The following is a 24,361-nucleotide window of genomic DNA, read 5'->3' on the forward strand; positions in this document are numbered from 1 at the left end:
TATTTTTCAGTAGTATTTCATCATATAGATGTACCACAGTTTATCTGTTCACCTGTTTGAAGGGTATTTGGCTGTTTCTAATTTTGGCAATTATAAATTGAGCTGCTAAACATTCATATACAGGTGTTTGTGTGAACGGAAGTTTTTCTTTCTCTAGGGTAGGTACCTAGCTGAGGTATTGTTGGGCATAAGGTAAGTGTATGTTTATGAGAAACTTCAGTTTTCCAGAACGGTTGTGCTATTTTACATTCCCGTCAGCAGTGTACGAGGGGTCCAGTTGCTCTACATCCTCACCAGTGCTTGGTGGTGGTAGTATTTTCTAATTTAGCTATTCTAATGGGTGCACGGTAGAATTCCATTGTGGTTTTAATTTGCACTTGCCTAATGGCTGTTGAACACCTTTGCATGGGAGGCCATTATTCCAGACTTGGGGGGATATCCTGTTGTCTGCGGGAGCTGTAATGAGGTCTGGACATGTCTCAGTAGGCCCTGAGACTCACGATGCAGACTTCAGAGGTTCCAATGTGCACAAATAATCTTCCAGCCTAGTTTCCTAGGCAGGAGTCTCGCTGCAGCCCCACTTCTTCCTGTCACACAGCAACACTGAACCAACTACCAGACCTCTTTGGCTTCTTCTCATGAGATTATTTGCCTTCCATATAGCCTCTGATGAAGTTCTGTCCAAATCCTTTGCCCAATTTGTATTTGGGTGGTTTTTTATTGTGGAGTTTTGAGAGTCCTTTGTATGTTCTGGGTTTATTTTTGGTCAGCTGTGTAATTTGCAAATATCTTCTCCCAGTGTTTAGCTTGTCTTTTTACTCACTTCAAATTGGCTTCCATAGAGAAAAAGGTTTCCTTTTTTTTTTTTTTTTTTTTTTTTTTTTTTTTGCTGTACGCGGGCCTCTCACTGTTGTGGAGCACAGGCTCTGGACGCGCAGGCCCAGCGGCCACGGCCCACGGGCCCAGCCGCTCCGCGGCATGTGGGATCCTCCCGGACCGGGGCACGAACCCGTGTCCCCTGCATCGGCAGGCAGACTCTCAACAACTGCGCCACCAGGGAAGCCCAAGTTTTACGTTTTGATGAAGTTGAATGTATCAGTTTTCTTTGACCATGCTTTGGGTGTCATGTCTAAGAATTCTGTATAACCCTGGGTCGTGAAAATTTCCTTCTGTTCTAAAAGTTTTATAGGTTCACATTTAAACTTGTGATTTATTTTGCATTAATTTTTGCCTAAGGTGTGAGGTTTATGTCACAGTTCATCTGCTGGCCTAGTCTGGTCCTAGCTCACTCCCGGTAGTTCATTGTCTTTTCCTGACAAGTTTGACTTTAGATTTCCGTTGCAAGTGATGAGAATCAGCCTCAGGTTACAGATGGTTGCTTCATGGGAAAAGAATCCCCATGTCAGAAGTCTGGCGTTTTTGCAGTTCTCGGTATAAGGGGTTTTTTCTCCCTATTTTTGTCCTCATTTTTGAATAGTCAGAATAGGTCTGTGTTTCAAATCTTACCTGCCTCCCAAGGCCCCCTCATATATTTTCCATTCTCCATGCAGTGGTCTCAGTCCTGTACTGTACTGTGGGTGTCTCAGTGGTTGTGCTTGGTACCTGAACATGATGTCATAGGGAGGAGACAGAAAATTCAGAAGAAACTGAGGTGGGGTAAAGCAGGGGTTGGCAAACTATGGCTCATGGATCAAATCCAGCCCACTGCCTATAGCCACTGACTTATATATTGCCTATGGCTGCTTTCATGCTACAGTGGCAGAGTTGAATAGTTGGAACAGAGACCATATGGCCCTCAAAGCATAAATTATTTACTCTCTTGCCCTGTACAGAAAAGTGTTGCCAGCTCATGGAGTTGAGGCTGGTACTGGGGATGAGTTTCGGGGTAGGGCACTTTGCTGAGGTTAAAACTGACTCTTTGGGGCTTCCCTGGTGGTGCAGTGGTTGAGTCCGCCTGCCGATGCAGGGGGCACGGGTTCGTGCCCCGGTCCAGGAATATCCCACACGCCGCGGAGCGGCTGGGCCCGTGAGCCATGGCCGCTGAGCCTGCGCGTCCGGAGCCTGTGCTCTGCAACGGGAGAGGCCACAACAGTGAGAGGCCTGCGTACCATAAAAAAAAAACAAACAAACTGAATCTTGTAGAAAACAAGCGATACCAGTGCTTTTCCTACATAAACCATCCTAGCATCTTTTGATCCAGTATCATCATAGGAATTTGGAGGAAGTAAAATCTGGTGCAGCCTTGGAATAACCTGGTGGTGATGGGCTTAAAGGAAAGGTGAGACCGAGTGGAGATTATGTGGTGCATCTGAGTCAGTCCTGATGTGGGTGGGGGAGACTCAGGGACTTAGGGGTGATGTGATGACCAGTATTTACCTCTTACCCCTCCTGGACTCTTGTTTCTCTGTATCTGCTACACTTGACTTTACTGGTCCTCAGCCTTAGCTGCACGTTAGAATCACCTGGTCTGTACTCTAGACCAATTAAGCTAATTTCTGGGGTGGGAGGGAGATGCCAGGATTGCTTAAGTTTCCCAGGTGTTCCCGGTGTATAGCCACAGTTGAGAACCTTCATTCCACTTTGCAGTTCTTTAGACCCCGAGGAAATATTGCCACCTACTGACAGTAGGAAGTTATTCTGCTAGGAAACAAGTCAGTAACTCTTCAGATTCCATTCCAGTTTGGGATCTTGTGCTCTGGATAATGTTTGTTTTTATTTTTATCATTTGTATATTAGAGTTTGATTTTGGGCCATCTTAAGGTAGCTCTCAATAAGTAACACCCTGTCTCAGTTTTGATGTAACCCAGAATATTGGCGTATACAATTGGTAGGAATCATGGAATATTAACACTGAAGAAAACCTTAGAGGTCATTAGCTCAAACAGCTAGCATGTCCAAGTATCTTTTGTACTTATATACTCTGGCCCTAGAACCTTGCTACTCAAAGTGTGGTCCATGGATCAAAAGTGTCAGCATCACCTGGGAACTTGTTAGAAAGGCAGGACTTCCCTCCTCCACCCCCCACCTCTGAACCCACCCCCACCCCCTGACCCACAGAATCTGTAACTTAACAAGATCCTCAGGTGATTCATATGGACCTTAAAGCTTGAGAAGCACTGCTTTAGAGAATCATAAGTGGAAGCTTCTGTGAGTACATTTCAATTCATAGTAAGAAACTACTTTTCAAACACAGCTGCCAGAATTCTTTTAGACTGAAGGACCGCTTGACAGGGACAACACTGTTACTTCTAAGAGCCCTCCCAAGTCTGATTTTATTGTTTTTCTTCTCCTCCTCAAATAGTTTCTTCAGTGTCTCCCAAGAATGACTTTCTTCATACCTTATACTATGAACGTGCATTGCAGCCATCTGTTCTGCTGTGTGCACTGTGGTCTTCCCATTGTTTCCCTGCTTAAACCTGGAAACTCTTATGATGCTAATGGATGAGTGCAAGCACAGGTTATCCAAGTCTTCTCATCTCTTTCTCATTGTGCTGCTGGATCTAAACTAAGGGAGAAAGGTTGAACGGATCAAAGACTTGGGAGAGGCTAGGAAAGGGAGTCCCATGTGAATGCCTACGTAACCTCTAAATTCCCCTCTTAATTCCTATGCCCAGATTCTCCAGTACAAGGTAGACTTTTTTGATGTATAACACATCTTCTGTGCTCACCTGTGCTGTCATTGTTGAGAGCATTGCTACTTTTTCCAGACACGGGATTTAGAGGTGATTTCCTTGTCCTGGTTCTCAGTCCATACAGTGATCTCATCCGGACATTTTCTTTATTCTTACAACCCAGTACTTGATATATGTTCCTGGTCTTTCCTAGGTTTCCCATTTCCGGTCTCTCTCCTTTTGGAATCCTCAGCGCTGGTGCCAAGATTATGTTCAACATCTGCCCCTCTGCTTTTCAGTGTTTTCAAAACCCTAAAGAATGTAACTCCCTCCTCCTTTCTATGCAAAACTCTTAATAATTTATTTTCCAGTTGAGAACCCTCCCCCATCTGTGTGCATCCTTTCTCCCTCCCATTCCCTACCTCTGCTTCTGGGATCAGCCTGGCCTGGCCAAACACCCTCAATTCCTTTTTCTTATACCTTCTCCCCTTCCTTCTTCAACATCCCCTTCCTTCCTACAAGGGCTGTGAGCTTTGTGTTAACTTGAATCACATTTAGAGCTAGCAAGGTTCTCAGATACAACCTAACCCAGTACCCTTATCTCGCAAAAGAGAAGAGGAATACCCAGAGAGGTTAGGTGCCCACGGTCACACAGCGAAGAGTGCAAATGCTTGATGTGAAGTAACAGCACTGTCCAGTGTGGCTCCTTCAGGGGACTTCGTAATGCTTGATGTGAACTGTTTCATTTAACTACAAGGTAAGTGTGGGGATGTGCATGGTGGATGGTGAGGGATGCAGGGAAGTCACGAAACATGATGGATTGCCTTCTTTCAAAGAGAGGTAAATCAAGCCTTAGACAGAAGGATTCATTATTTGTCTCATACCATTTTTGGTCTGAGGCAACCTTAAATTCTTCATTCGTGACTCTACTAAATACTGGCAGGTGCTTGCTCCTTCTAGGGGACGGTGTGTGTGTGTAGAGGAGTTACACTGTTTAGGCATTGTTGTCTTTTTATTTTTCTTCCTCTGGAAGATGATTTTAATGTCCCTTATCTTTCTACTTACATGAGATACCGTGCTAACCATTTAGAGGAGGGTCTGGGTTAGGTATTAGAGGAGAAGGATAGAATTGGTCACAGTCGGGGTTTGTTTTGTTTTATTTTTTGCTTTTCACCCACCTATGCCTCTATTTTTACTTAGAGGGAGAAGGTTCTAATACATGTTTTTAATGCGCTGCAAGAACTAGCGGAGGGAAAAGCAACCTGAAAGCAGTGGATTGTTATTAGTAGTGGTACTTACCTTCATCAGTCACCCCTTTGGGCCCCTTAATCATTTGGTTTGTTGTTCAGCTCCCCGTGACCTGTCAACATGCTCTCAGTCAGAAAAAGTGATGGCTGTATTCCAGGGCCTGTCTCGTCTCCTCTCTATAGGGAGCAACCACCACTCAGAGGCTCCCTTGAGTACACAGCCCGAAATTGCCTGCCTTTGAGTCTGCCGCTGTGTCATCCAAGGGCCTGTTTAATTTGCCCTCTACCATCACGCCGATCTCTCCACACTGAAACTGCCTCCTTCCCACGGAACATCTGTGTTTGGATGAACCTCTCTCCCTGCTTCTCAGTATTCCAAACAGCAGCGAACTTGGATATTTCCTGCCCTGAAGGCCTCCTTATGTTCAGAGGGCGCCTTTGCCATGTTTTTCTGACCTCATTGGCATTCTGTGCCCTTCCCAGGTCGTTGATATTGTCCTTGGGTGTGGAACAGAGTGGGAAGCAACAAAGGAAATGAGGGCAGCCAGTGCGATTAGTACGGGAAAGAATTTGGGGTGGGAGGAGATTGTATGCTTTCCACTGAGTGGTCTGAGAATATTCCAGATCCTGTGAAGTTAATTTCCAGAAAGTTCTTCCTACTCTTCTTGCTTCCTGTTATAAGATGGAGTTGCCTGCATACCAGAGAGCTCATTACACATGTACTGAATGAAAGGAGGAGTGAATGAATAATTGTATTTGCTGGAGCCAGGATTCTGGGCTGATGGGGTGCTGGGGCTGTAGGGAACAGATGTTGAGAACAGGACTAAGTCAGAAGATGTGGGTTCCAGGCTTGGGTTTTCCGCCAATGACCTGGGGAACTTTTTTACCATCTTCAGGCAGTGACTTCTTCATCCATAAGATGAAATATCTGATCAACATTTGTGGTCCCAAACATTTCAAACACAACGATTCCTCTAAATTTTTGTTGAAATAGTTCAGAATCTTTTGCAGAGGGAAGGAAACCAACAAAATTCACCTACTGAATGGGAGAAGATATTTTCAAACAATATATTTGATAAGGGGTTGATATCCAAATTATATTTAAGAAACTCATGTAACTCCATATCAAGAAAGCAAACAAGCCAATTAAAAATAGGCAGAGGACTTGAATAAACGTTTTTCCAAAGAAGGCATACAGATGACCAATGGGCGCATGAAAAAATGCTCCACATAACATCATCAGGGAAATGCAAATCAAAACCACAATGAGATATCACCCCACACCTGTCAGAATGACTGTTACCAAAAAGACAAGAAATAAGTGATGGGGAGGATGTGGAGAAAAGGGAACCCTCATGCAAACCTCATGTTTGTGGGAATGTAAGTTGGTGCAGTCACTATGGAAAACAGTATGGCAGTTCCTCAAAAAACTAAAAATAGAACTACCATATGATCCAGCTATTACACCTTTCGGTATCTGAAGAAAATGAAAACACTAATTCAAGAAGATGTATGTATTCCTATGTTCATAGTAGCATTATTTACAATAACCAAGATATGGAAACAACTTCATTGTCCACCGATGAATGGTTAAAGAAGATGTGGCATACCACTCTCTCACCACTATTGTTCAACATAGTTCTGGAAGTTTTAGCCACAGCAGTCAGAGAAGAACAAGAAATAAAAGGAATCCAAATCGGAAGAGAAGTAAAACTGTCACTGTTTGCAGATGACATGATACTATATGTAGAGAATTGTAAAGATGCTACCAGAAAACTACTAGAGCTAATCAATGAATTTGCTAAAGTAGCAGGAGACAAAATTAATGCATAGAAATCTCTTGCATTCCTATACACTAATAATGAAAAATCCAAAAGAGAAATTAAGGAAACACTCCCATTTACCACTGCAACAAAAAGAATAAAATACCTAGGAATAAACCTACCTAAGGAGACAAAAGATCTGTATGCAGAAAACTATAAGACACTGATGAAAGAAATTAAAGATGACACAAACAGATGGAGAGATATACCGTGTTCTTGGATTGGAAGAATCAACATTGTGAAAATGACTATACTACCCAAAGCAAGCTACAGATTCAATGCAATCCCTATCAAATTACCAATGGCATTTTTTATGGAACTAGAACAAAAAATATTAAAATTTGTATGGACACACAAAAGACCCCGAATAGCCAAAGCAGTCTTGCAAAAGAAAAATGGAGCTGTAGGAGTCAGGCTCCTGGACTTCAGACTATACTACAAAGCTACAGTAATCAAGACAGTACAGTACTGGCACAAACACAGAAATATAGGTCAATGGAACAGGATAGAAAGCCCAGAGATTAACCCACGCACCTATGGTCACCTTATTTTTGGTAAAGGAGGCAAGAATATACAGTGGAGAAAAGACAGCCTCTTCGATAAGTGGTGCTGGGAAAACTGGACAGCTACATGTAAAAGAATGAAATTAGAACACTCCCTAACACCATACACAAAAATAAACTCAAAATGGATTAAAGACCTAAATGTAAGGCCAGACACTATAAAACTCTTAGAGGAAAACATAGGTAGAACACTCTATGACATAAATCACAGCAAGATCCTTTTTGACCCACCTCCTAGAGAAATGGAAATAAAAACAAAAATAAACAAATGTGACCTAATGAAACTTAAAAACTTTTGCACAGCAAAGGAATCCATAAACAAGAGGAAAAGGCAGCCCTCAGAATGGGAGAAAATATTTGCAAACAAAGCAACTGACAAAGGATTAATTTCCAAAATATATAAGCAGTTCATGTAGCTCAATATCAAAAAAACAACCCAATCCAAAAATGGGCAGAAGACCTAAATAGACATTTCTCCAAAGAAGATATACAGATTGCCAACAAACACATGAAAGAATGCTCAACATCATTAATCATTAGAGAAATGCAAATCAAAACTACAATGAGGTATCACCTCATACCAGTCAGAATGGCCATCATCAAAAAAGTCTATAAACAATGAATGCTGGAGAGGGTGTGGAGGAAAGGGAACCCTCTTGCACTGTTCGTAGGAATGTAAATTGATACAGCCACTGTGGAGAACAGTATGGAGCTTCCTTAAAAAGCTAAAAATAGAACTACCATATGACCCAGCAATCCCACTACTGGGCATATACCCTGAGAAAACCATAATTCAAAAAGAGTCATGTACCACAATGTTCATTGCAGCTCTATTTACAATACCCAGGACATGGAAGCAACCCAAATGTCCATTGACAGATTAATGGATAAAGAAGATTTGGCACATATATACAATGGAATATTACTCAGCATAAAAAGAAATGAAATTAAGTTATTTGTAGTGAGGTGGATGGACCTAGAGTCTGTCATACACAGTGAAGTCAGAAAGAGAGAAACAAATACTGTATGCTAACACATATATATGGAATCCAAAAAAAAAAACAGTTCTGAAGAACCTAGGGGCAGGACAGGAATAAAGATGCAGATGTTGAGAATGGGCTTGAGGACACAGGGAGGGGGAAGGGTAAGCTGGGACGAAGTAAGAGAGTGGCATGGACTTATATATACTGCGAAATGTAAAATAGATAGCTAGTGGGAAGCAGCCACATAGCACAGGGAGATCAGCGTGGTGCTGTGTGACCACGTAGAGGGGTGGGATGTGGAGGGTAGGAGGGAGATGCAAGAGGGAGGGGATATGGGGATATATGTATATGTATAGCTGATTCACTTTGTTATACAGCAGAAACTGACACACCATTGTAAAGCAGTTACACTCCAATAAAGATGTTAAACAAAAAACAAACAAAAACAGTGCCAACTTACGGCCCTATCCCGGATCTGCTGAATGAGCATCTCTGAGGCCTGGGTCTGGGATTCTGCCACTTTATCAGGAATCCCGAATGGAATTTAAAACAAGTTTTAGATCCCCTGGTCTACAGAGCTGGGTAAATACTTAAATTCTACATTTATGTTACAAGGACAATGAATATTCCTTTTTTTAAAAAGCAGCTCCTCTGCTTCCTTTTAAGTAGTGTGCAGTTTATGGAGATTTTATTTATGCCCAGCTTTCAGTGATACGTCTGTTGCTGAAATAAGTTATGCTGGGCTTGAGGTTGATAGATAGGAACTAAATGTCTCTACCTGGTATTCCCAAGAAGCCTCAGATATTCTAGAATTTGGATTCGGTACCAACTTTGGTCTTTGTCTTGCATTTCTTAGGTTTCATAGGAATGAACGGTACAAGTCACTGAGCCACACAACAATGTCAGGGACTGCCGTGGCTCTTGGGTGCCCTGTCCTTCAGAATCTGGCTCCATAGGCACAGGAGCTGGAACTTAGGGAAGCTGGGTAGCCCAGAGAACAGAGGTTCATGTACATGACCATCCCCCTGATTTCTTACCTCTAACTGTGCCATAAGATGATTGAGAATAGCCTTGACCAGTGAAGGAAGCTCTAAATTACTTCATTTAATGAAGTATGGATCAAGCAGAAGATAAGGTACTTATCAGTGTGCTGTGGAGTTTGGAATAATTAAAGTTAGATCTTCTTAAAGTCCTTATGCCCATGAAATGGAATCTAGGTTTCAATAACTTGTTAATCAATTAATTAACTTATGGGAGATTTATTTTATTATACCTTTATGGACAGTGTCATGTTTTCTCAGGCTCTGTGAATAACCACTGTCAATTAATTTATTTAATTGATTTAACCACTGTGTTCATTAATTTATTTGACATTCATTTGTCACCCTCCTGTGTCCTGGTGCTATATTCTTGGGTTACAGATATGTGTAAGTCATTTTTCTTGCTCTCAAGGAGGGCATGGCCTAGTGGGGAAATACACAACCAATCAATGGTGAGTGATAGCGGAGGCTTGTATATTGCTGTAGCAACGAAGTGGATGGTGCAGTTCCGCGGGAGCATACGGGAAGGGGACGTTGACCTGCAAGGCTTCTCTGTGGAGAAGGCTAAGTAGATCTTTTAAGAATAAGCAGGAGTTCACCGAGCAGATTGCGGGGGGAGAGGGCATTCTGGGCATAAACATTAGCAAATGCAATTACATGGAAGTATGGAAAAGTATGGCATGTTTGACTTGCACGTGGGAGAGTAACAGCAATACCCTTTCGCAAGCAGCATTTAAGGGGACTTGCCGTGAGAAGAAATGTGTTTGTTACAGTGTCTTCAGATTTTTATCTTTTATTGTGGTAAAATATACATTACGTGAAATTCTCCATTTCAGCCATTCTTAAATGTGCAGTTCTGTGACACCTACATACAGCATTTACATTGCCGTGCAGCCATCACCACTGTCCGTCTCCAGATCTTTTCATCTTCCAAAACTGAAAATCTGTACTCATTAAATGCTAACTCCTCACTCTGTCCCCTCCCCGAGCCCCTGAAGACCACCATTCTGCTTTCTGTCTCTGAATCTGACTGTTCTTAGGTACCTCATGTAAGTGGAATCATGCAATATTTGTCTGTTGGTTCCAGCTTAACATAAACATCACTTAACATAATGTCTTCAAGCTACATCCGTGTTGTAGCACGTGTCAGAATCTCCTTTCTAAGGCTGGTAAATCCTATTATATGTCTCTAACACATTTTGTTTATCTGTTCGTCCATCAGTGGACACTGGAGTTGCCTCCACCTTTGGGCTGTTGTGAATATGCTCCGAATATGGACGTACTCAGATTTTGTATCTTATTACCTAAGCTGTTAAACTTTCAAATGTTAAGTGCAAAATGATTTCCTACAAACCCTTGATAAGACAGTGCCTTTGGTTGAGGTGCTTACAGTTTTGTTGTGGAGATGTGTTTGCACTCTTGAAAACAAGACTGTGGGCAGAATATGATTAAAATACCCAATGGCACTAGTAGAATTCACTTTTAAATTTCCTGTGATCATGAACAGGAAGCAAAGCCTCCAAAGACTTACTCTGGAAAGGTGGTGAACACAGCTGATTATAAGCCGAGGACTTACCAAGGAAGAGCATCACTATCTGCGTTTGCAAATTAAATCTCCTCTCTTGGTAAAGTAGCCTCTGAGCATCTTGATTCATAACTAAGCATTGTGGGGACAGTGGGAAGGAGCTAGGCAAAATAAATTTTATGGAGACGCGTGAAAGGACCAGCTTCCTACATAGCTGGTGAGAGAGTGCGATCACTCGGTAAGTTGTTTGTAGACAAGGTAATTGAGGAACCAAGGATCCTTATTTTTTGAAAAAAAACTAGATTCTTCAGGGAGCTAGACATTATTGTGAAAATAGACTGTTAAGAGGGTGTGTGTGTGTGTGTGTGTGTGTGCGCGTGCGCACGCGTGTGTGTGCGTGTGCATACAGCCCCAACCTTCCTGACTACTAAGAAAGTGATTCTGTTACTTCTATTTCTGCAGTACAGCCTCAAGCCCAGGGCTGGGCCAGTCCCTTCATTAACTCACTCCCCTGTTACAGACCTCCTGCTTCCCCTTCTTGGACACCCTGTGGCCGACACACAAGATTAGGAGGTAGTTCTGGGAGTTGGGGACAGGGAAGCATTGGGGTATCAGAGATATCCTGTTCTGTTGGCAGCTCTCTGACTTCCCGCCAGTGTTCTGGTTGAGTGTTTACTCCTGGCTCCTGCTGGATCTGAACCCCTCCCTCTACCCAGTTTCCCCTTCATGGGCCTCACTGGTTGGCACAGCATTCTAAGTTCCAGGGCTGCTATTCCCATGCAGGGTCCCAAGGCTCTGTTGATGAACCCTAGACATTTAGTCTTTTAGTCAGTGGTTAGTGTTCCAGGGCTTGTATTGTTTTGTTCCCTACAAGGTCAGGTCCTGTAAGGCTAATCTGTCCTTGCTGGTGGGGCTCTGACTAGCAAAGCAAATATATCAGGTCAGTCTGGCCATGTTGGGGGAAGAGCCAGGCCTGTTGGCACAGACTCCAGAGCTGGCATGGGCTTTGTGGGAGGCGGGCCTGGACCACAGACGGTGGCATCAGCAGTCCTGTTTGTTCTTCAGCCCCTAGCAAAGCCTGGGCGGACTAGATTCCTATCCTGAGGAACACAGATGCTTCCTCCTGGGCCCGCCTGCCCCTCGGAGCAGCACAGTCTGGTAAAAAGGAGGGCTTGTCTCTGTGGGTCTCTTTTCTCTGTTCTAGTCTCTCCCAACATCTCCTCTGTTCCAAATCTATTTTCCATCCCCACAGTAAGCACAATAACATGGTTGTCCAAGTGAAATATAATTGCCATATAAATGAATGGTTTTATGATAATAAAGATTTAAACCTTTGCAGACACTTGATTTCATTTCCCTAGTTTTCAACAAAACTACCGTTTGAGTACCTATTCTTCAGTTGGAAAGGGTTTGGGACATCTGACCACCAGACAGGTGGAGTAGGTGCAAAGTGTGTCGAACCTAAGAGCCTTCTAAGCAGCAGTCAGGTAGTACATACTGGCAGCTGTAACAGGGGCTAGAAGCCTATTTCATGCCTCTTCTGCCCTCTTCATTTTGAAGCACTCCAGAGAGCCTTCCACCAGCTGTTGTAAGGCGGAGCACCTGTATTGTCACTGTCACTGAGATTATAATGCAATCGTTTGGTCATGCTTCTCACAGTAACATGTAGTTACGGTGCCCCACACACCATAGAAGAGACGCCTGGGAGTATGTGCACAGTGATCGAATTAGAGGCTGTTTTCCAGTTCCAGCTAAAAGAATGTTTAGCTGCATTTTGAGTTCTTAAGATCAGGATATTACAGGCATGGCCAACGCTGTCAAAACACGAACTGTGGAAATAGTTCAGATTTCAGATACACAAGCAAGGAGCTGGTTGGGCGTCTCTTGCGAGCCTTGGGTCGGGGGATACCGATTTTAAAAAGATCCCAGAGAGAATGAAACCGATAGGGTGGTGGACCAAATAAGAAAGAGATATGGCCAGCTACAAGATTTTCCTGGAAATATAAGACATTTAAGGGTCTGGTTTAGCAGGCAATATGCTCTCTGAAACCAGGGCTGGGAGGTGACATCCTGCCCTGCAGAGGTAGGTACTTAGTATTCACTGCTTTGACTTTTTTGCTGGAAAAAGGGAAGAAGGAAGTGCGTGGAGCTTGTGAGAGTGACGTGCTGGAAGAGAGCGAAGACAATAAAACAGGCAAGGATTGACCTGTCTAGGGCAGGTTTTATCCACCTCCGGGTGTTTCCTGGACTCTTAAGCCCTTGTCTCCCCCCTGAGTTCATCAAAACACACCTCTCTGCCCTCCTTCGACCGGCAGGAGCAGCTATGATTTTAGTGATTTGTCCCTAAGGGAGGCACAGCTGAAAGACTGTGTTCATTGAAAGCCTGTGAGGAGAGGTAAATGCAGGTGAGGTCAGGAAACGGAGCTGGTTCACCTCTCCCAGCAGGCACAAGGCCAAAGTCAGCCAACTGACAGATCCTCGTGCTAGTTCTCCCACCCAGAGGTAATTTCAGTTCATCTAGAGGTGCACCTGAGCAGAATGCTGCAGTCAGGGGACACACCGCAAATCGTAGCTGTGTCCTGAAGTGCATGCCAGTCACACAACTCTAGCCTTCACCAGCTTACAACCGTTGACCTAGAGAGAAGTTTGTTACGTGGCCGGGGCCGTCTTATAAGCCAGACTCCAGTACATGTAGCACTTCTCCCCATCCTGTCAGATACACTTGCTCTCTTTTATTGTATTACTCTTAATTGGCTTTGGGTTCCCAGACTCTGAGGCAGAGTCTGAAGTTTTCTTCTCTCTCTCCTATGTGTCTGCTGCTCCGGTTTGCTCTTCTTTCAGGATCGCTGGTAAAAAGGACAGCTGTTGGCAGGATAGAGTGATGGGGAAGCTGGGAGAAGTGACCACCAGACTGGGGAGTGATGTATGTTGCCATCACCTGTAAACTCAGATCAGCAGTAAACCAGAACCTGCCCTGACGATGTAAAGAAAAATGTTTCACCTCAGTTAGCTAGGTCATGTCCTTGTCTCTAAGAAGCTGACAGCCAGTGGGCATCAGCAGTAACTCTGCAACAGAATAAGAAAATGAGTTGAGACCTCAGTGGAAGGGCTAGAATACAGACACGGTAAGACGCTCTAATCTGAGTTCTTAAAATCAGAGTATTAAATGGCATGGCCAAGGGAAAGTTCTGGATTTCTCGTGAGACTTTCAAAGTAGGTTATGTTTTCATCTTGTTAGGGTGGATTAGGTTCATATCTGTCAAAATACCAAGTAGAAATAGTTAGGTTTTAGATGTCCAGGCAAGGAGCTGGACGCCTTACTAAATAAACTTGGGTGGTGGCATGGTGGGAAAGGGTTTTGAGTATAAAAGGTCCCAGAGAAGAGAGCCTGTAGGTTGGAGTAGAGATTTTGGCCCCGGGTCTTGTACTGTTATTGTTTTAATCTGTAGGCCAGATCTTTGATTAGAGAGCGTGGCAGGTTAGTTTGCTAGGTGGTGATACCAAGACGGGAACCAGATGGAAATGGGTAAGCGCTCAGAATGAAGTTCAGTGAGGAAAGTGTAGAATTATTCCACCATTCTGAATATCTGCACAAACCTAAGAAATGGCTGTGAGTGAGCAAATGGGATAGAAAAATATCTGGGATTGAGGATGAGAGCCAGCATCCCTCAGCAGTGTAGTTGTGGTTGAAGCAGGCCTATTCAGGATTGCAAATAGAAATTTAGAATATAGGGTTTGTAAGGTAATGCCCTCCCTTATAACTATCATTAGTCAGATCCTTTCTAGAGTACTCTCTAGAATATTTTAGGTTAATGGGGCTATGGGTGAATTTGGAGACTGACCTACAGATAAAAGAATTTGGGACTTGAACTTGCAGAGAATAACTTAGATATCATAATGATCTTTAAGTATGTAAAATCCCTGATTTGAAGATGGGTGCCAGCTCTTCCTAATCTTCATTGAGGTTGGAATAGAGCCCCAGCAGCATTTGGGTAGACACGAGGAAAACTTGCCTGCCAACGAAAGTCATTAAATGTCAGAATGAGTTATTGAGAGAAGGTTCTGGATTTCTCATGAGATTTCCAAAGTAGGCTCTGTTTTCATCTTGATAGAATGGATCAGGTCCATTCCCATGGCCCTACCTGATAGCTGAGTGGTGAAACCAGTGAGCATTCAGAGTCCCCGTTCCAACCCAAATATTGCCGAGCCCCTGCCTACAGACATCTGCCTGCTTTTACATCCCCTGAGGTGCTTGATGTCCCCAGAAACTGCATCAGCTCCCTAGACCCATCTGTGGCCCTCTTTTCCAGGTCATGAGCTCTCTGGGGCTGTGCAGATGCACTGATCTAACTGGATTGTGCCCTTTGTTCTCTTCTCACTTGCAGTATGAGTTTAAAGCCAAAAACATCAAGAAGAAGAAGGTGAGCATTATGGTTTCAGTGGATGGAGTGAAAGTGATTCTGAAGAAGAAGAAGAAGGTAAGTGACTCTGAGCCACAAACTCTGGTGAAGAGGGAAGGAGGGGAGGTAGGCATGGGATAGCTTTTCTTTCTAGGCTACCTTCTGGACAGACTCCTTCCCTTATCTGGTGAGGTGGTCTGCTTTGACCAGCAACAGTGTTGAGAGGCTACAGCTGGAGCAAAGGGTGAGGCAGGGGCCCAAGGCCTGGTCAGCTGTTCGGCTTGCTTAGTCCTCGTATCTCATGAGTGACAAGGGTCATCTCCTGTCATCCTGGCATTCATACCCCTTCCCCCATTTGATACCTTTGCCTTTGAGTCTTGATCTTGGGAAATGCTTTAAATTCAAGTGTGGACAAGTAGCAGGATTCAGTGGAGGAGGGGATAAGAGGCGGCTTCCTCAGAAGTTGTCCCATTCTGTTGCAGGAATAACTCTCAGTTCCAGCTGAGGTGGCGTCCGGCCCCATGGTGTGTCCTTGTGTCCTCTTGTTACAGTTATTGCTGCTTTAGCCCATCTATTTAAATAGTCCCTCAAGACCCAGCCACTGCTGCTATTCAGCCTGCAGGAAGGCTAGAGCGTGGCCAGCATGTTGCTTTTCACTGGGTCAGTGTGGCATGCTGGAAGGAGCCCTCAGCTGAGAGGAGAAGACCTGGGTTGTAGTCCTGGCTCTTCTTTTTCTGACTGTGTGGTTCTAAGCAAGTTATTTTGCTTTTTGGAGCTTCAATTATAAAATGAAGAGTTGGATTAGGTGAGCACTTTACCCTTGTCAGATCAATTATTCTGCACCAGCTCTGGCACTGTGCTTTTCGGTGCTTGCATGTGTTTGTATAGGTCACCTGTGCTTATTCAGGTTTTTGAGAACCTTCTGGGCTACAGAGAAAGCAGACCCTAGAGGCCAAATAGGTTTGTGTGTTCCTGCCCCCTGAACTCCTGAGGCAGGATGGGAACCTCAGAGGTTAAACACTTCCCAAAGCAGCCACCAAGCCCCCTCTGTTTGCCTAGCCTGTCCATGACTGTTGAATGGTGGTATGCCTCCGGGCTGTGGGGAGAAGCATGTTTACAGGGACTCCCTGCTCTCCAGAGAATGTTTTAAGGGCAGGGGCCATCTCTGTAAGCTCAGCACTCACTTGGACACCTGGTACGTGTAGTGTGTTTCCAACGATTTTGGCTGTTGGCTCGCTGGGTAAATGAACATGTTTTGTGTATCGTGGTCATTAAATCAGGAAGAACTAAGTACTTAGCAGTTGGGTCAAATGAAGTCTCATTTGTTACTTTTGGCTGTCACATTCTTCTCCCTCTTTCTCGTCTGTCAACCTTCCCATTTAAAAAAAAAAAAAAAAACAAGGATGAGAGCCTTCCCAAGCGTAGAAAGGCCTCAGTGGAAATTGCTAACTTTATGAGTGGGACTTCTTCAGTACCTCTGATCTTCAGGTGCTCTATTCTAATGCAGGCAGTAGCTAAATATATTGTGATCATCTCTTACTGAGATGTTAAAAAAAAAATCTTTTTGGTTATATTAATGTGTCTAAAATGCTGTTATCTTTTTTTTTTTTTTTTTTGTGGTACGCGGGCCTCTCACTGTTGTGGCCTCTCCCGTTGCGGAGCACAGGCTCCGGACGCACAGGCTCAGCGGCCATGGCTCGCGGGCCCAGCCGCTCCATCGCATATGGGATCTTCCCGGACCGGGGCCCGAACCCGTGTCCCCTGCATCGGCAGGCGGACTCTCAACCACTGCGCCACCAGGGAAGCCCTAAAACGCTGTTATCTTGAACTGATGCTAACAGATAATTAATCTCAGATTCCTATATGAATCTTAGGTTGTATTTGTGGTGTGAACCCAGCTACTAAGAAAATTGGCTTTGCGTTGTTTCTCGATCAGGATATTTTCTTCAACTCCCAACTAGGCCCAAGTAACGATCTTTCCTGTGTATATGATAATGATTATTTATTATAGTATTGGAATCACGCTCTTGCACCATTTGCTAGGGAGGGGCTTCTGAAGAAGGAAGATTAGTCTTGAACTTCATCCGAAGGAGTTTTCTACAAAAGGACCCTAAAGGGCCTCTGTTTCTTGTGGTTTCTCATATACACCAGTAACTTTGTTGGGATAGCCGAAAGCATTGTTCTAGAAAGGCTCTGCTGTTCTCATTAACAAATATTTACTGTGTCAACCATGTTCAAGGAACTGGGTAGGATGCACAGGGGTATTAGATATGGACCCTTTCCAGCAAAGTTAGCTATTTTGAATGACACTATATGCATACATTGGTCTATCGTAGCTCCTATAGCATTGCATTGTAGTTATTTGTCTCTTTACCCCGTAGGCTGCGAGCCTTTAGGGCCAGGGACCGTGTCTTCTTTCCAATTCTATTTCATCTGTTTGAGAGGGTAGAAGACCCGTGGGGGCAAGCTGATGAACGTAATTACACACTAAGATGGTACTGAGAACGGCTAACAATAATAGCTAACACTGATATTGAGCCCCCGCCATTTACCAGGCCTTGTTTGATGCAGTGTATACTTATTAGATCCACACAACCATCCTGTGAGGTAGGTACCATTTTAAGGCTTGGTTTGCAGAAGAAGATTAAGCAACTTGCCCAAGACCTCAAGTCCCACCAGTGGTGAAGTTGAGGTTTGAACCAGGTCTGTCTTGTTCACATCCCAAGTGGGTTCTTCCTACTACCATGTTGCTGTGTGTGTACTAAACTCTTCAGAATCCCTTAGAGAAAAACTGCTCCATAGGAAATGCCTAATTAATTAATCCAGTGTCTTTAACGTCTAGCCTTTACCCTGTCACTGGGATATCACATCACAGGGAAACTAGTTTCCTGCTCAAGGAGTACTGTTAGTTCCTATAGAAACACACAACTTAGATCTATTTGGGTAAGAAAAGGAGGCACTTAGAATTATAGAACCAGAATTTGGGAGAAAGAGCTTTAGGAATGCTCTAGTCTGATCCCCTAATTGATTAGATGTGGTAACAGAGGACAAGAGAGGCGTGGTAACAGAGGACAAGAGAGGCCTGGTAACGGTCCTGAGGTCACCCAGCTAGTTATGGAGCCAGGACTAAACTGAGTCCGGTCTTCTTTCTACCATGTTTTCTGCTAGTTTTAAAACCGGCATATTAGGAATTTTGTGCGTTGTGTGAGAACTTATTAAGTGCTTCAGTTTTGAAATGCGTTTTCTATATCTATATAGGTTATACCTTAAGATGGGTGGTAGCTGTGTTTTCAGGCTAATCCTATTCTGTCTGGAGGCATGGAGAACTTGCCAGGCTGAGTTAATGTGGCCTTTGCACAGTGATTTTTAAAATTTCTTCTTATTTTTTGAGAAGTCACCATTGCTTTCAGGAGCATAAATAATGATAAAGCGGACAGACTTTGTGACGTGCCTACTGATAGTTTCCAGTAGGGATAGGAAATAAATGGAAATACAAATTCTTCCTCTACTTTTGGGTTCCTAGGGAAGGCCTTCAAAAATGCCATATCCATTTCTGGGTTCCAAAAGGAGGAAGGAGCTCTGTGATAATTATCCCTGACTCTGTTTTCTGTTCTTGGCCCTGTTCCAGGCAGACCTCCCTCTGAACCAGTTCCCATATAATATTCCCTGGCAGGAGATTTTGGAATAACAAAATGGCTGTAACTTTCCACGGGGGACTGGATATTTGCACTCATTAGATAAAGAAAAGAGAAGAATCTAAACTCAAGGATGTGCTTACCTCATTCGGTGGTCTTATAAAAGCATACACTTAAAGCCTGTTACCCTCTCCCTCTGTTGAAAGTGAAAAGCTTCCTGGCAGTGGAACGTGAAAACCTTTGAATTCATCACTTAGAGTAGCAAAGAGAGCGTGGGGTCTAGAGGTAGACAGATTGGACTTTAATTACCCCTGGACTAGATGGCCTTGCAGGGGAGTAAGTTAACTTCCGGAGCCTCATTGTTTGTAAAGTTGAGATGAATTTTGATAGTGTCAAGGAAGCAATATATAAAGTTCTTAAATGGAAGAAAGGACTTTTTTTTCCCCATATCAACTGGGAAATTTCCTGTGAGAACAAAAAGTGAAGCAGCTGAATATGACTTTCCTATATCTTTCCTTTTTTTTTTTTACTTTCTCACTTTCTGTGTTATTCTAGGTCCTCCAACAAGTAAATGCCAAGACAGGATTAAATGCCTGTGGGAGGAGGTGGGGAGGCAAGGCTGGGCTAGCTGTCAGATTTCAGTGTGGGTCTGACTCCAAGTGAAGGAGAGAGGAAGGAAGGACGCAGGTAGGTTGGGTGAAGGTCTCTGAGAGCACAGCACGGTCTGAGGAAGGTTTGGCAGGGCCGTCAGGGAGTTCTGAAGCCAGTCATCTGTCAGAGGATCCCTGTGTCTCCTAGGAATGGGCTTCCTCAGGATCCCCACACACTGGTCATTGTCTGGGGGCAGGGCGCCTGCGCTCACGTAATGATGGATTTCAGAATGCAGCAGCCGGGGGGCCCTTGGTTAGTTAAACTTCCTGTAATTGGAGGTCTGTGGGGCACCTTCTTGTGATAACATCTTCTCTTCTCCAGAAATTTTTTACTAGCCAATATGTGAAGCAGAACCTTCTTTCAAGTGAAGCTACTCTCTACATCTCATGACTTTTTAATTACCTTGGAGTAAGGAATTCATTTTTAAAAGAGAAGAAAAAGGGGAGGGAAGGGGAGACTGCTGGGGTAGGGAAAGGCATGGAGAGAGACAGGTTAATAAACTAAGTCAGAGGCCTCTTAAAAGGCTCAACAGTGCCTTGAGTGTCCTTTGTAGGTACGGAGGGGACAAAGAGTAAGAGAAAGAAGTGATACCCCAATTCTGTATATGTATGGCAAAATGCCAGACAGCTGCCCCAAGGGCACCAGTCTGCTCCGCTAGGTGCTCTGCCAGACCCACTCATATTTTTACCCCCTTTTCTTTATATTTATGGAGCTAGTGAGGAGGTAGATCTTGTCTCCCTGGGCCTCACTCACTGGCCTCAATGCTGGTACTGTTTGTGTTCCCAGTGATACCAGTGAGGCCCTGCCTGAGCCTGGGCTTCAGGTGCAAGGAGCCTGAGGACCAGCCTCGATCAGTCCTGCTGGTCCCCCTGGGCTCTTTGCAGTGAGTACAGCTGTGAAGGGTGGTGCTCTTTCCCTCAGAAGCACTCAGAGAGGTGCTGACAGCTTTAAAGATGTATCCCCTCTTCCTTTCCTCTTCTCTTCCCCGCCTCCACCTCCTTTTCCACTCCCACTTGGACTTGAAATGTCTTCATTTCCTGGCATATGTTGGAGACCATAGCTCATTGAGGATAGTGGGTAGCAAAACTGAAAATTTCCTCACATAGCTACCAAGACTCCAAGGCTTATTTCCAAGCACTAAAAAAAAAAAAAAAGAAGTGGTTTTCAGGTGTAACTTGGAGTTGTGGGAGTTTTCTGTGGACTGTAATTACCATTCAATAATACGTCTCTGTTTTATGGTTGATGCCAACTTTGATTTATAATCCCATAAAGGTAGATCAGTAGCTTTTCTTCCTGTTTTCTTTCTCTCGTTAACCTTTTTTTTTCTAAAATTTTTTCCTTAGAAGAATGTTTCCATGTAGAGAAGTGAGGAGGGGGTAATCTCTTTGTGCGTGTGTTTTTTTCTCTACACTGTTTGAAAAATGGAGGAGATGTGTAAAACAATGTCAGAGCAAAGAGAAGAATCACATCGTTTTTAAGACACGCATTGCCTCCGTCTGAGTTACGCTATTCAGATAATACCATGTTGACTCTGAATTGTACCAGAGTACCTGCACGGGTCAAAAAGTCAGGAGAACTTGATTCTAGTCTTGACTGGGCTATTAACTAGGGGGACATCTTGCTCAAGAAACTGCACTGCTCTGGGTCTTATTTGAAAGATGGTGGGATAGGAAGGATATTGAGTGTGTGGCAAGGAGGAGTGGAGAGGCTTTAGTTATCAAAGTGTTGGGGCATCATTCAGGCATTGAGGAGATTGGGGTAAAATGCTCCAACCATATTTGCCTTAGGTTCTTGAATAACTGATACGTTGTTGAGTCCCGTCTACCCTCCAAACCCTTTGAGTTATTTTGATAATTTCCTTATCCCTGCATAGATTGAACGGACTCATGCAAGGATTACTGCAAGACCTTTAAAGGGAGATCTAATGGGATTTTATGGATTTTACTTAAATGGATTTTAATGGGATTTTCAGAAAAGGAAAATTAGTAAGTAAGTAAGTGAGAAGATGTTTACTATTTTTGGCCAGGATATTCTATACCGTTGCTGATACCACTTTAAAAAGGAAAGTATTTTCTGCCTGCTGTGGACCCTTCTGAGGTTCCTCAATAAATTAACACAAGGTTCCCTGGGAGTCTGGTCTCTCCATCCTTCTCCTCATGTCTTCCAGAGAAAGAAAAATATTTATTCTGTATTTTTTTTGCCTCATTATTCTTTCTTTTTGATGAATGTATTAGTTGCATTCCTTAGACTTGCAAGGAGGAGTCGTGCCCAGATCAACTTTAACGGAGGCTTATTTCAGGCTAGGCGGAAACATGGGCTGGCACACAATGCTTCCTCTTCCTCAGCGGTGCAGTCTGTTTGAGTGGAAAGTATGCAGCTGGTCACAAACACCACCTACCGTTCCTGGGGGTTCAGCCTAGGCTCCGTCTAGGACTCGGTAGTCTCCAAAGAGAGGATGTGAGTGGGTGGAACTGGATCTTCTCATCGTGGTGCTCAAGGACTAGGCAGGTCTGGCCAGCCCCTCCGTGACACTTGACCTTCTTCATGTGCAGTCAGCTGCTGATCCTGAGCTCCGTCAGTCACGGCCCGGTTAGCAAGGATGGCTCATCAGATGCACACAGCATGAGCCAAGTCACCCACACTCAGAAAGAACCCTCTCTGGGGCTGCTTTCCTCCGAGGGGGGCAGTGGGTGTGGGCAGCTTCTCAGAGTTTTATGGACTTTTTGGTGCACTGAGTTATTAACTCTTGTGTTAACTTTGAAAATTACATCAGAGCAGCAAGGACTCTTATGAGCAGACTTTCTTTTTTGTTTGTTTGTTTGTTTCTTTGTGGTTTCTTTTGCGGTACGCGGGCCTCTCACTGTCGTGGCCTCTCCCGTCACGGAGCACAGCCTCCGGACGCGCAGGCTCAGCGGCCATGGCTCACGGGCCCAGCCGCTCCGCGGCATGTGGGATCTTCCCAGACCGGGGCACGAACCCGTGTCCCCTGCATCGGCAGGCCGACTCTCAACCACTGCGCCACCAGGGAAGCCCGAGCAGACTTTCTTGATAGTAAGAACATGAGAAAACTGAGGCTCGATTCCCTCAGAAGCAGAGCAGCCTCTGCTGTTAGTCATCCAGGTGTTTAGTTCACAGTGGCTGTTTATTGAGTTAACACCAGGGATGGGCCTTGGCCAGGGACAGTGCTTAATGGGATCACCACCGGTTGGCTGTCTTTAGTGTCAGGTGACCCTTCCTGTGCCAGGCCTGAGACTCCAGAGGACCATGCTGTACGTGAAAGAGATCCTCCTGGTGGGGATTTCAATGTATACCTTTTCTCTGGTATAGAAAAATGGCTCTCAACCCTAGGGTCACATCCCAGTCACCTGAAATGTTTGTTAAAAGCTACAGATTACAGGGCCTCACGTGAACTTAGGCCCACCATATGAATGACTCCAAAGAGTTGGAGCCCCAGCATCTGGAGTTTTTTTAAAAACATACAAACCAGACTTTCACTTTTTGGATGGGTGCATTTTTCTCTATTCTTCCTGCTAAAGTACAACTGGAAACCCTGGGCATTATCTGTAAAACAAACGTAAAGGTGGGGCAAGGCAGACTGGCTGGGGACACACGGCATCACGCAGCCGTGAGCTGCCTGAGGTTAGTTTTAATCTCATATATCCCAGACTCGGAGCCGAAGAAGCCTGCAACCTGGATATGGCACAGAACCCCAACAAAGCCTGCTCTCTCTCTAGCCAGAGGAGGAGGGAAGGGACGGCATAGCAAGGCAGAAAACTTCCAGCCAGACAACACAGAAAAACGGGCTCCCCACCACCCAGGCCAGCAAAGACTGTGAGTGGGAAGCCTAGACTCCCCCTTTGCCAGGAGTAACAAGGGATTCCAGTCTCTCCAGCTAAGAAGAGTGCAGGGACTTTCACCCCTGCCAGCTGGTAATGAGCCCCCTACCCCCTTTCTCTTCCATGGGGAGCTTAGTGTGTTCTTCCCCAGGTGTCCTGAACAGCATTGCCCCTGTGACAAAGGCCAGTGAAGGTGGAGCAGAATCCTCTGTCCCTGCACCTACGGGTGGGACCTGAGGGCATGTGGTGGCTGCTTCTCCAACATGTTGGGGTGCTACTGACTTCATCAAGCATCTGGGGTCTCCAGTACTGCGCCAGAATCCTCTCCCCCCACCTTCCTACATCCTCATTCTTGTCCTCATCCCCAGCTGCTAAGGGATCTGTCTCCTTTGTGTTCACAGAACGTTAGGTTCAAAGCCCGATGAGTATCCTCTTATGGGCGGCTGTAAATGTACTAATTAGCGTGTCAGGCTCGTGTGCAGCCTTTTCTCCCCCTCTTTAAGGGAGGGAGGCTGGGGTCCACATATCATTTGCATTTGATGGCATCATTCAGTCTCTATGACCCCTTCTCCCTTTTGTGCTCCCTGCCTCTCCTGTTCCTCTGGAGTAATGTATGATCTTTTTTTTTTTTCCTTGGTGACTTCTCCACGAAAGATGATTTAGATTGCAGTCTCCTGAGACCCCTTGGCCCCTGCCTACCCTCTGCACCCGTGAGAGACACTCTCCTAAAGTGCTTGAAGGAAACTGATCAGACCAGATACGTGACATTTTCCACTTGTTCTTTTGGAGCAGTCGACTCCAGGCCTCTTAGAGGGAACAAGGCCAGAAGCAAATGCATGTGTTTGCATAAGCATTAGTAGCTCAATGTGTGCCCTGGTTCTGTAGCTGAGGACAAGCCTAACTTATTCATTTACAGCTTCTTTTATTGCAGAAAAAGGAGTGGACGTGGGATGAGAGCAAGATGCTGGTGATGCAGGACCCTATCTACAGGTAAGAGCCCAGTCCCCAGGGTACACCTGTCCTCTCTGGGAGCCATCTGTTGGGTTG

At 44.6% G+C, this 24,361-nt stretch overlaps 1 protein-coding gene across 7 annotated transcripts in view; it reads left to right on the top strand.

Annotated features, from left to right (window-relative positions):
• LOC116758533 (carboxyl-terminal PDZ ligand of neuronal nitric oxide synthase protein) overlaps positions 1 to 24,361 on the top strand; it is a 307,707-nt gene that overhangs the window by 193,911 nt on the left and 89,435 nt on the right. For 5 of the 7 annotated variants that reach the window (XR_004351186.1, XM_032641463.1, XM_032641446.1 and 2 more), the window contains 2 exons: positions 15,178 to 15,270; positions 24,231 to 24,304. Coding sequence is in view for 6 of the 7 variants with exons in the window: in XM_032641463.1 (XP_032497354.1) it covers positions 15,178 to 15,270; positions 24,231 to 24,304 (167 nt within the window). In the remaining variant the exon portion in view is untranslated. The remainder of the gene's footprint in view (positions 1 to 15,177; positions 15,271 to 24,230; positions 24,305 to 24,361) is intronic. The other 2 variants (XM_032641472.1, XM_032641436.1) reach the window with 1 other exon arrangement.

This window comes from Phocoena sinus, chromosome 1, assembly GCF_008692025.1.
Source record: "Phocoena sinus isolate mPhoSin1 chromosome 1, mPhoSin1.pri, whole genome shotgun sequence".
NCBI lineage: Eukaryota > Metazoa > Chordata > Mammalia > Artiodactyla > Phocoenidae > Phocoena > Phocoena sinus.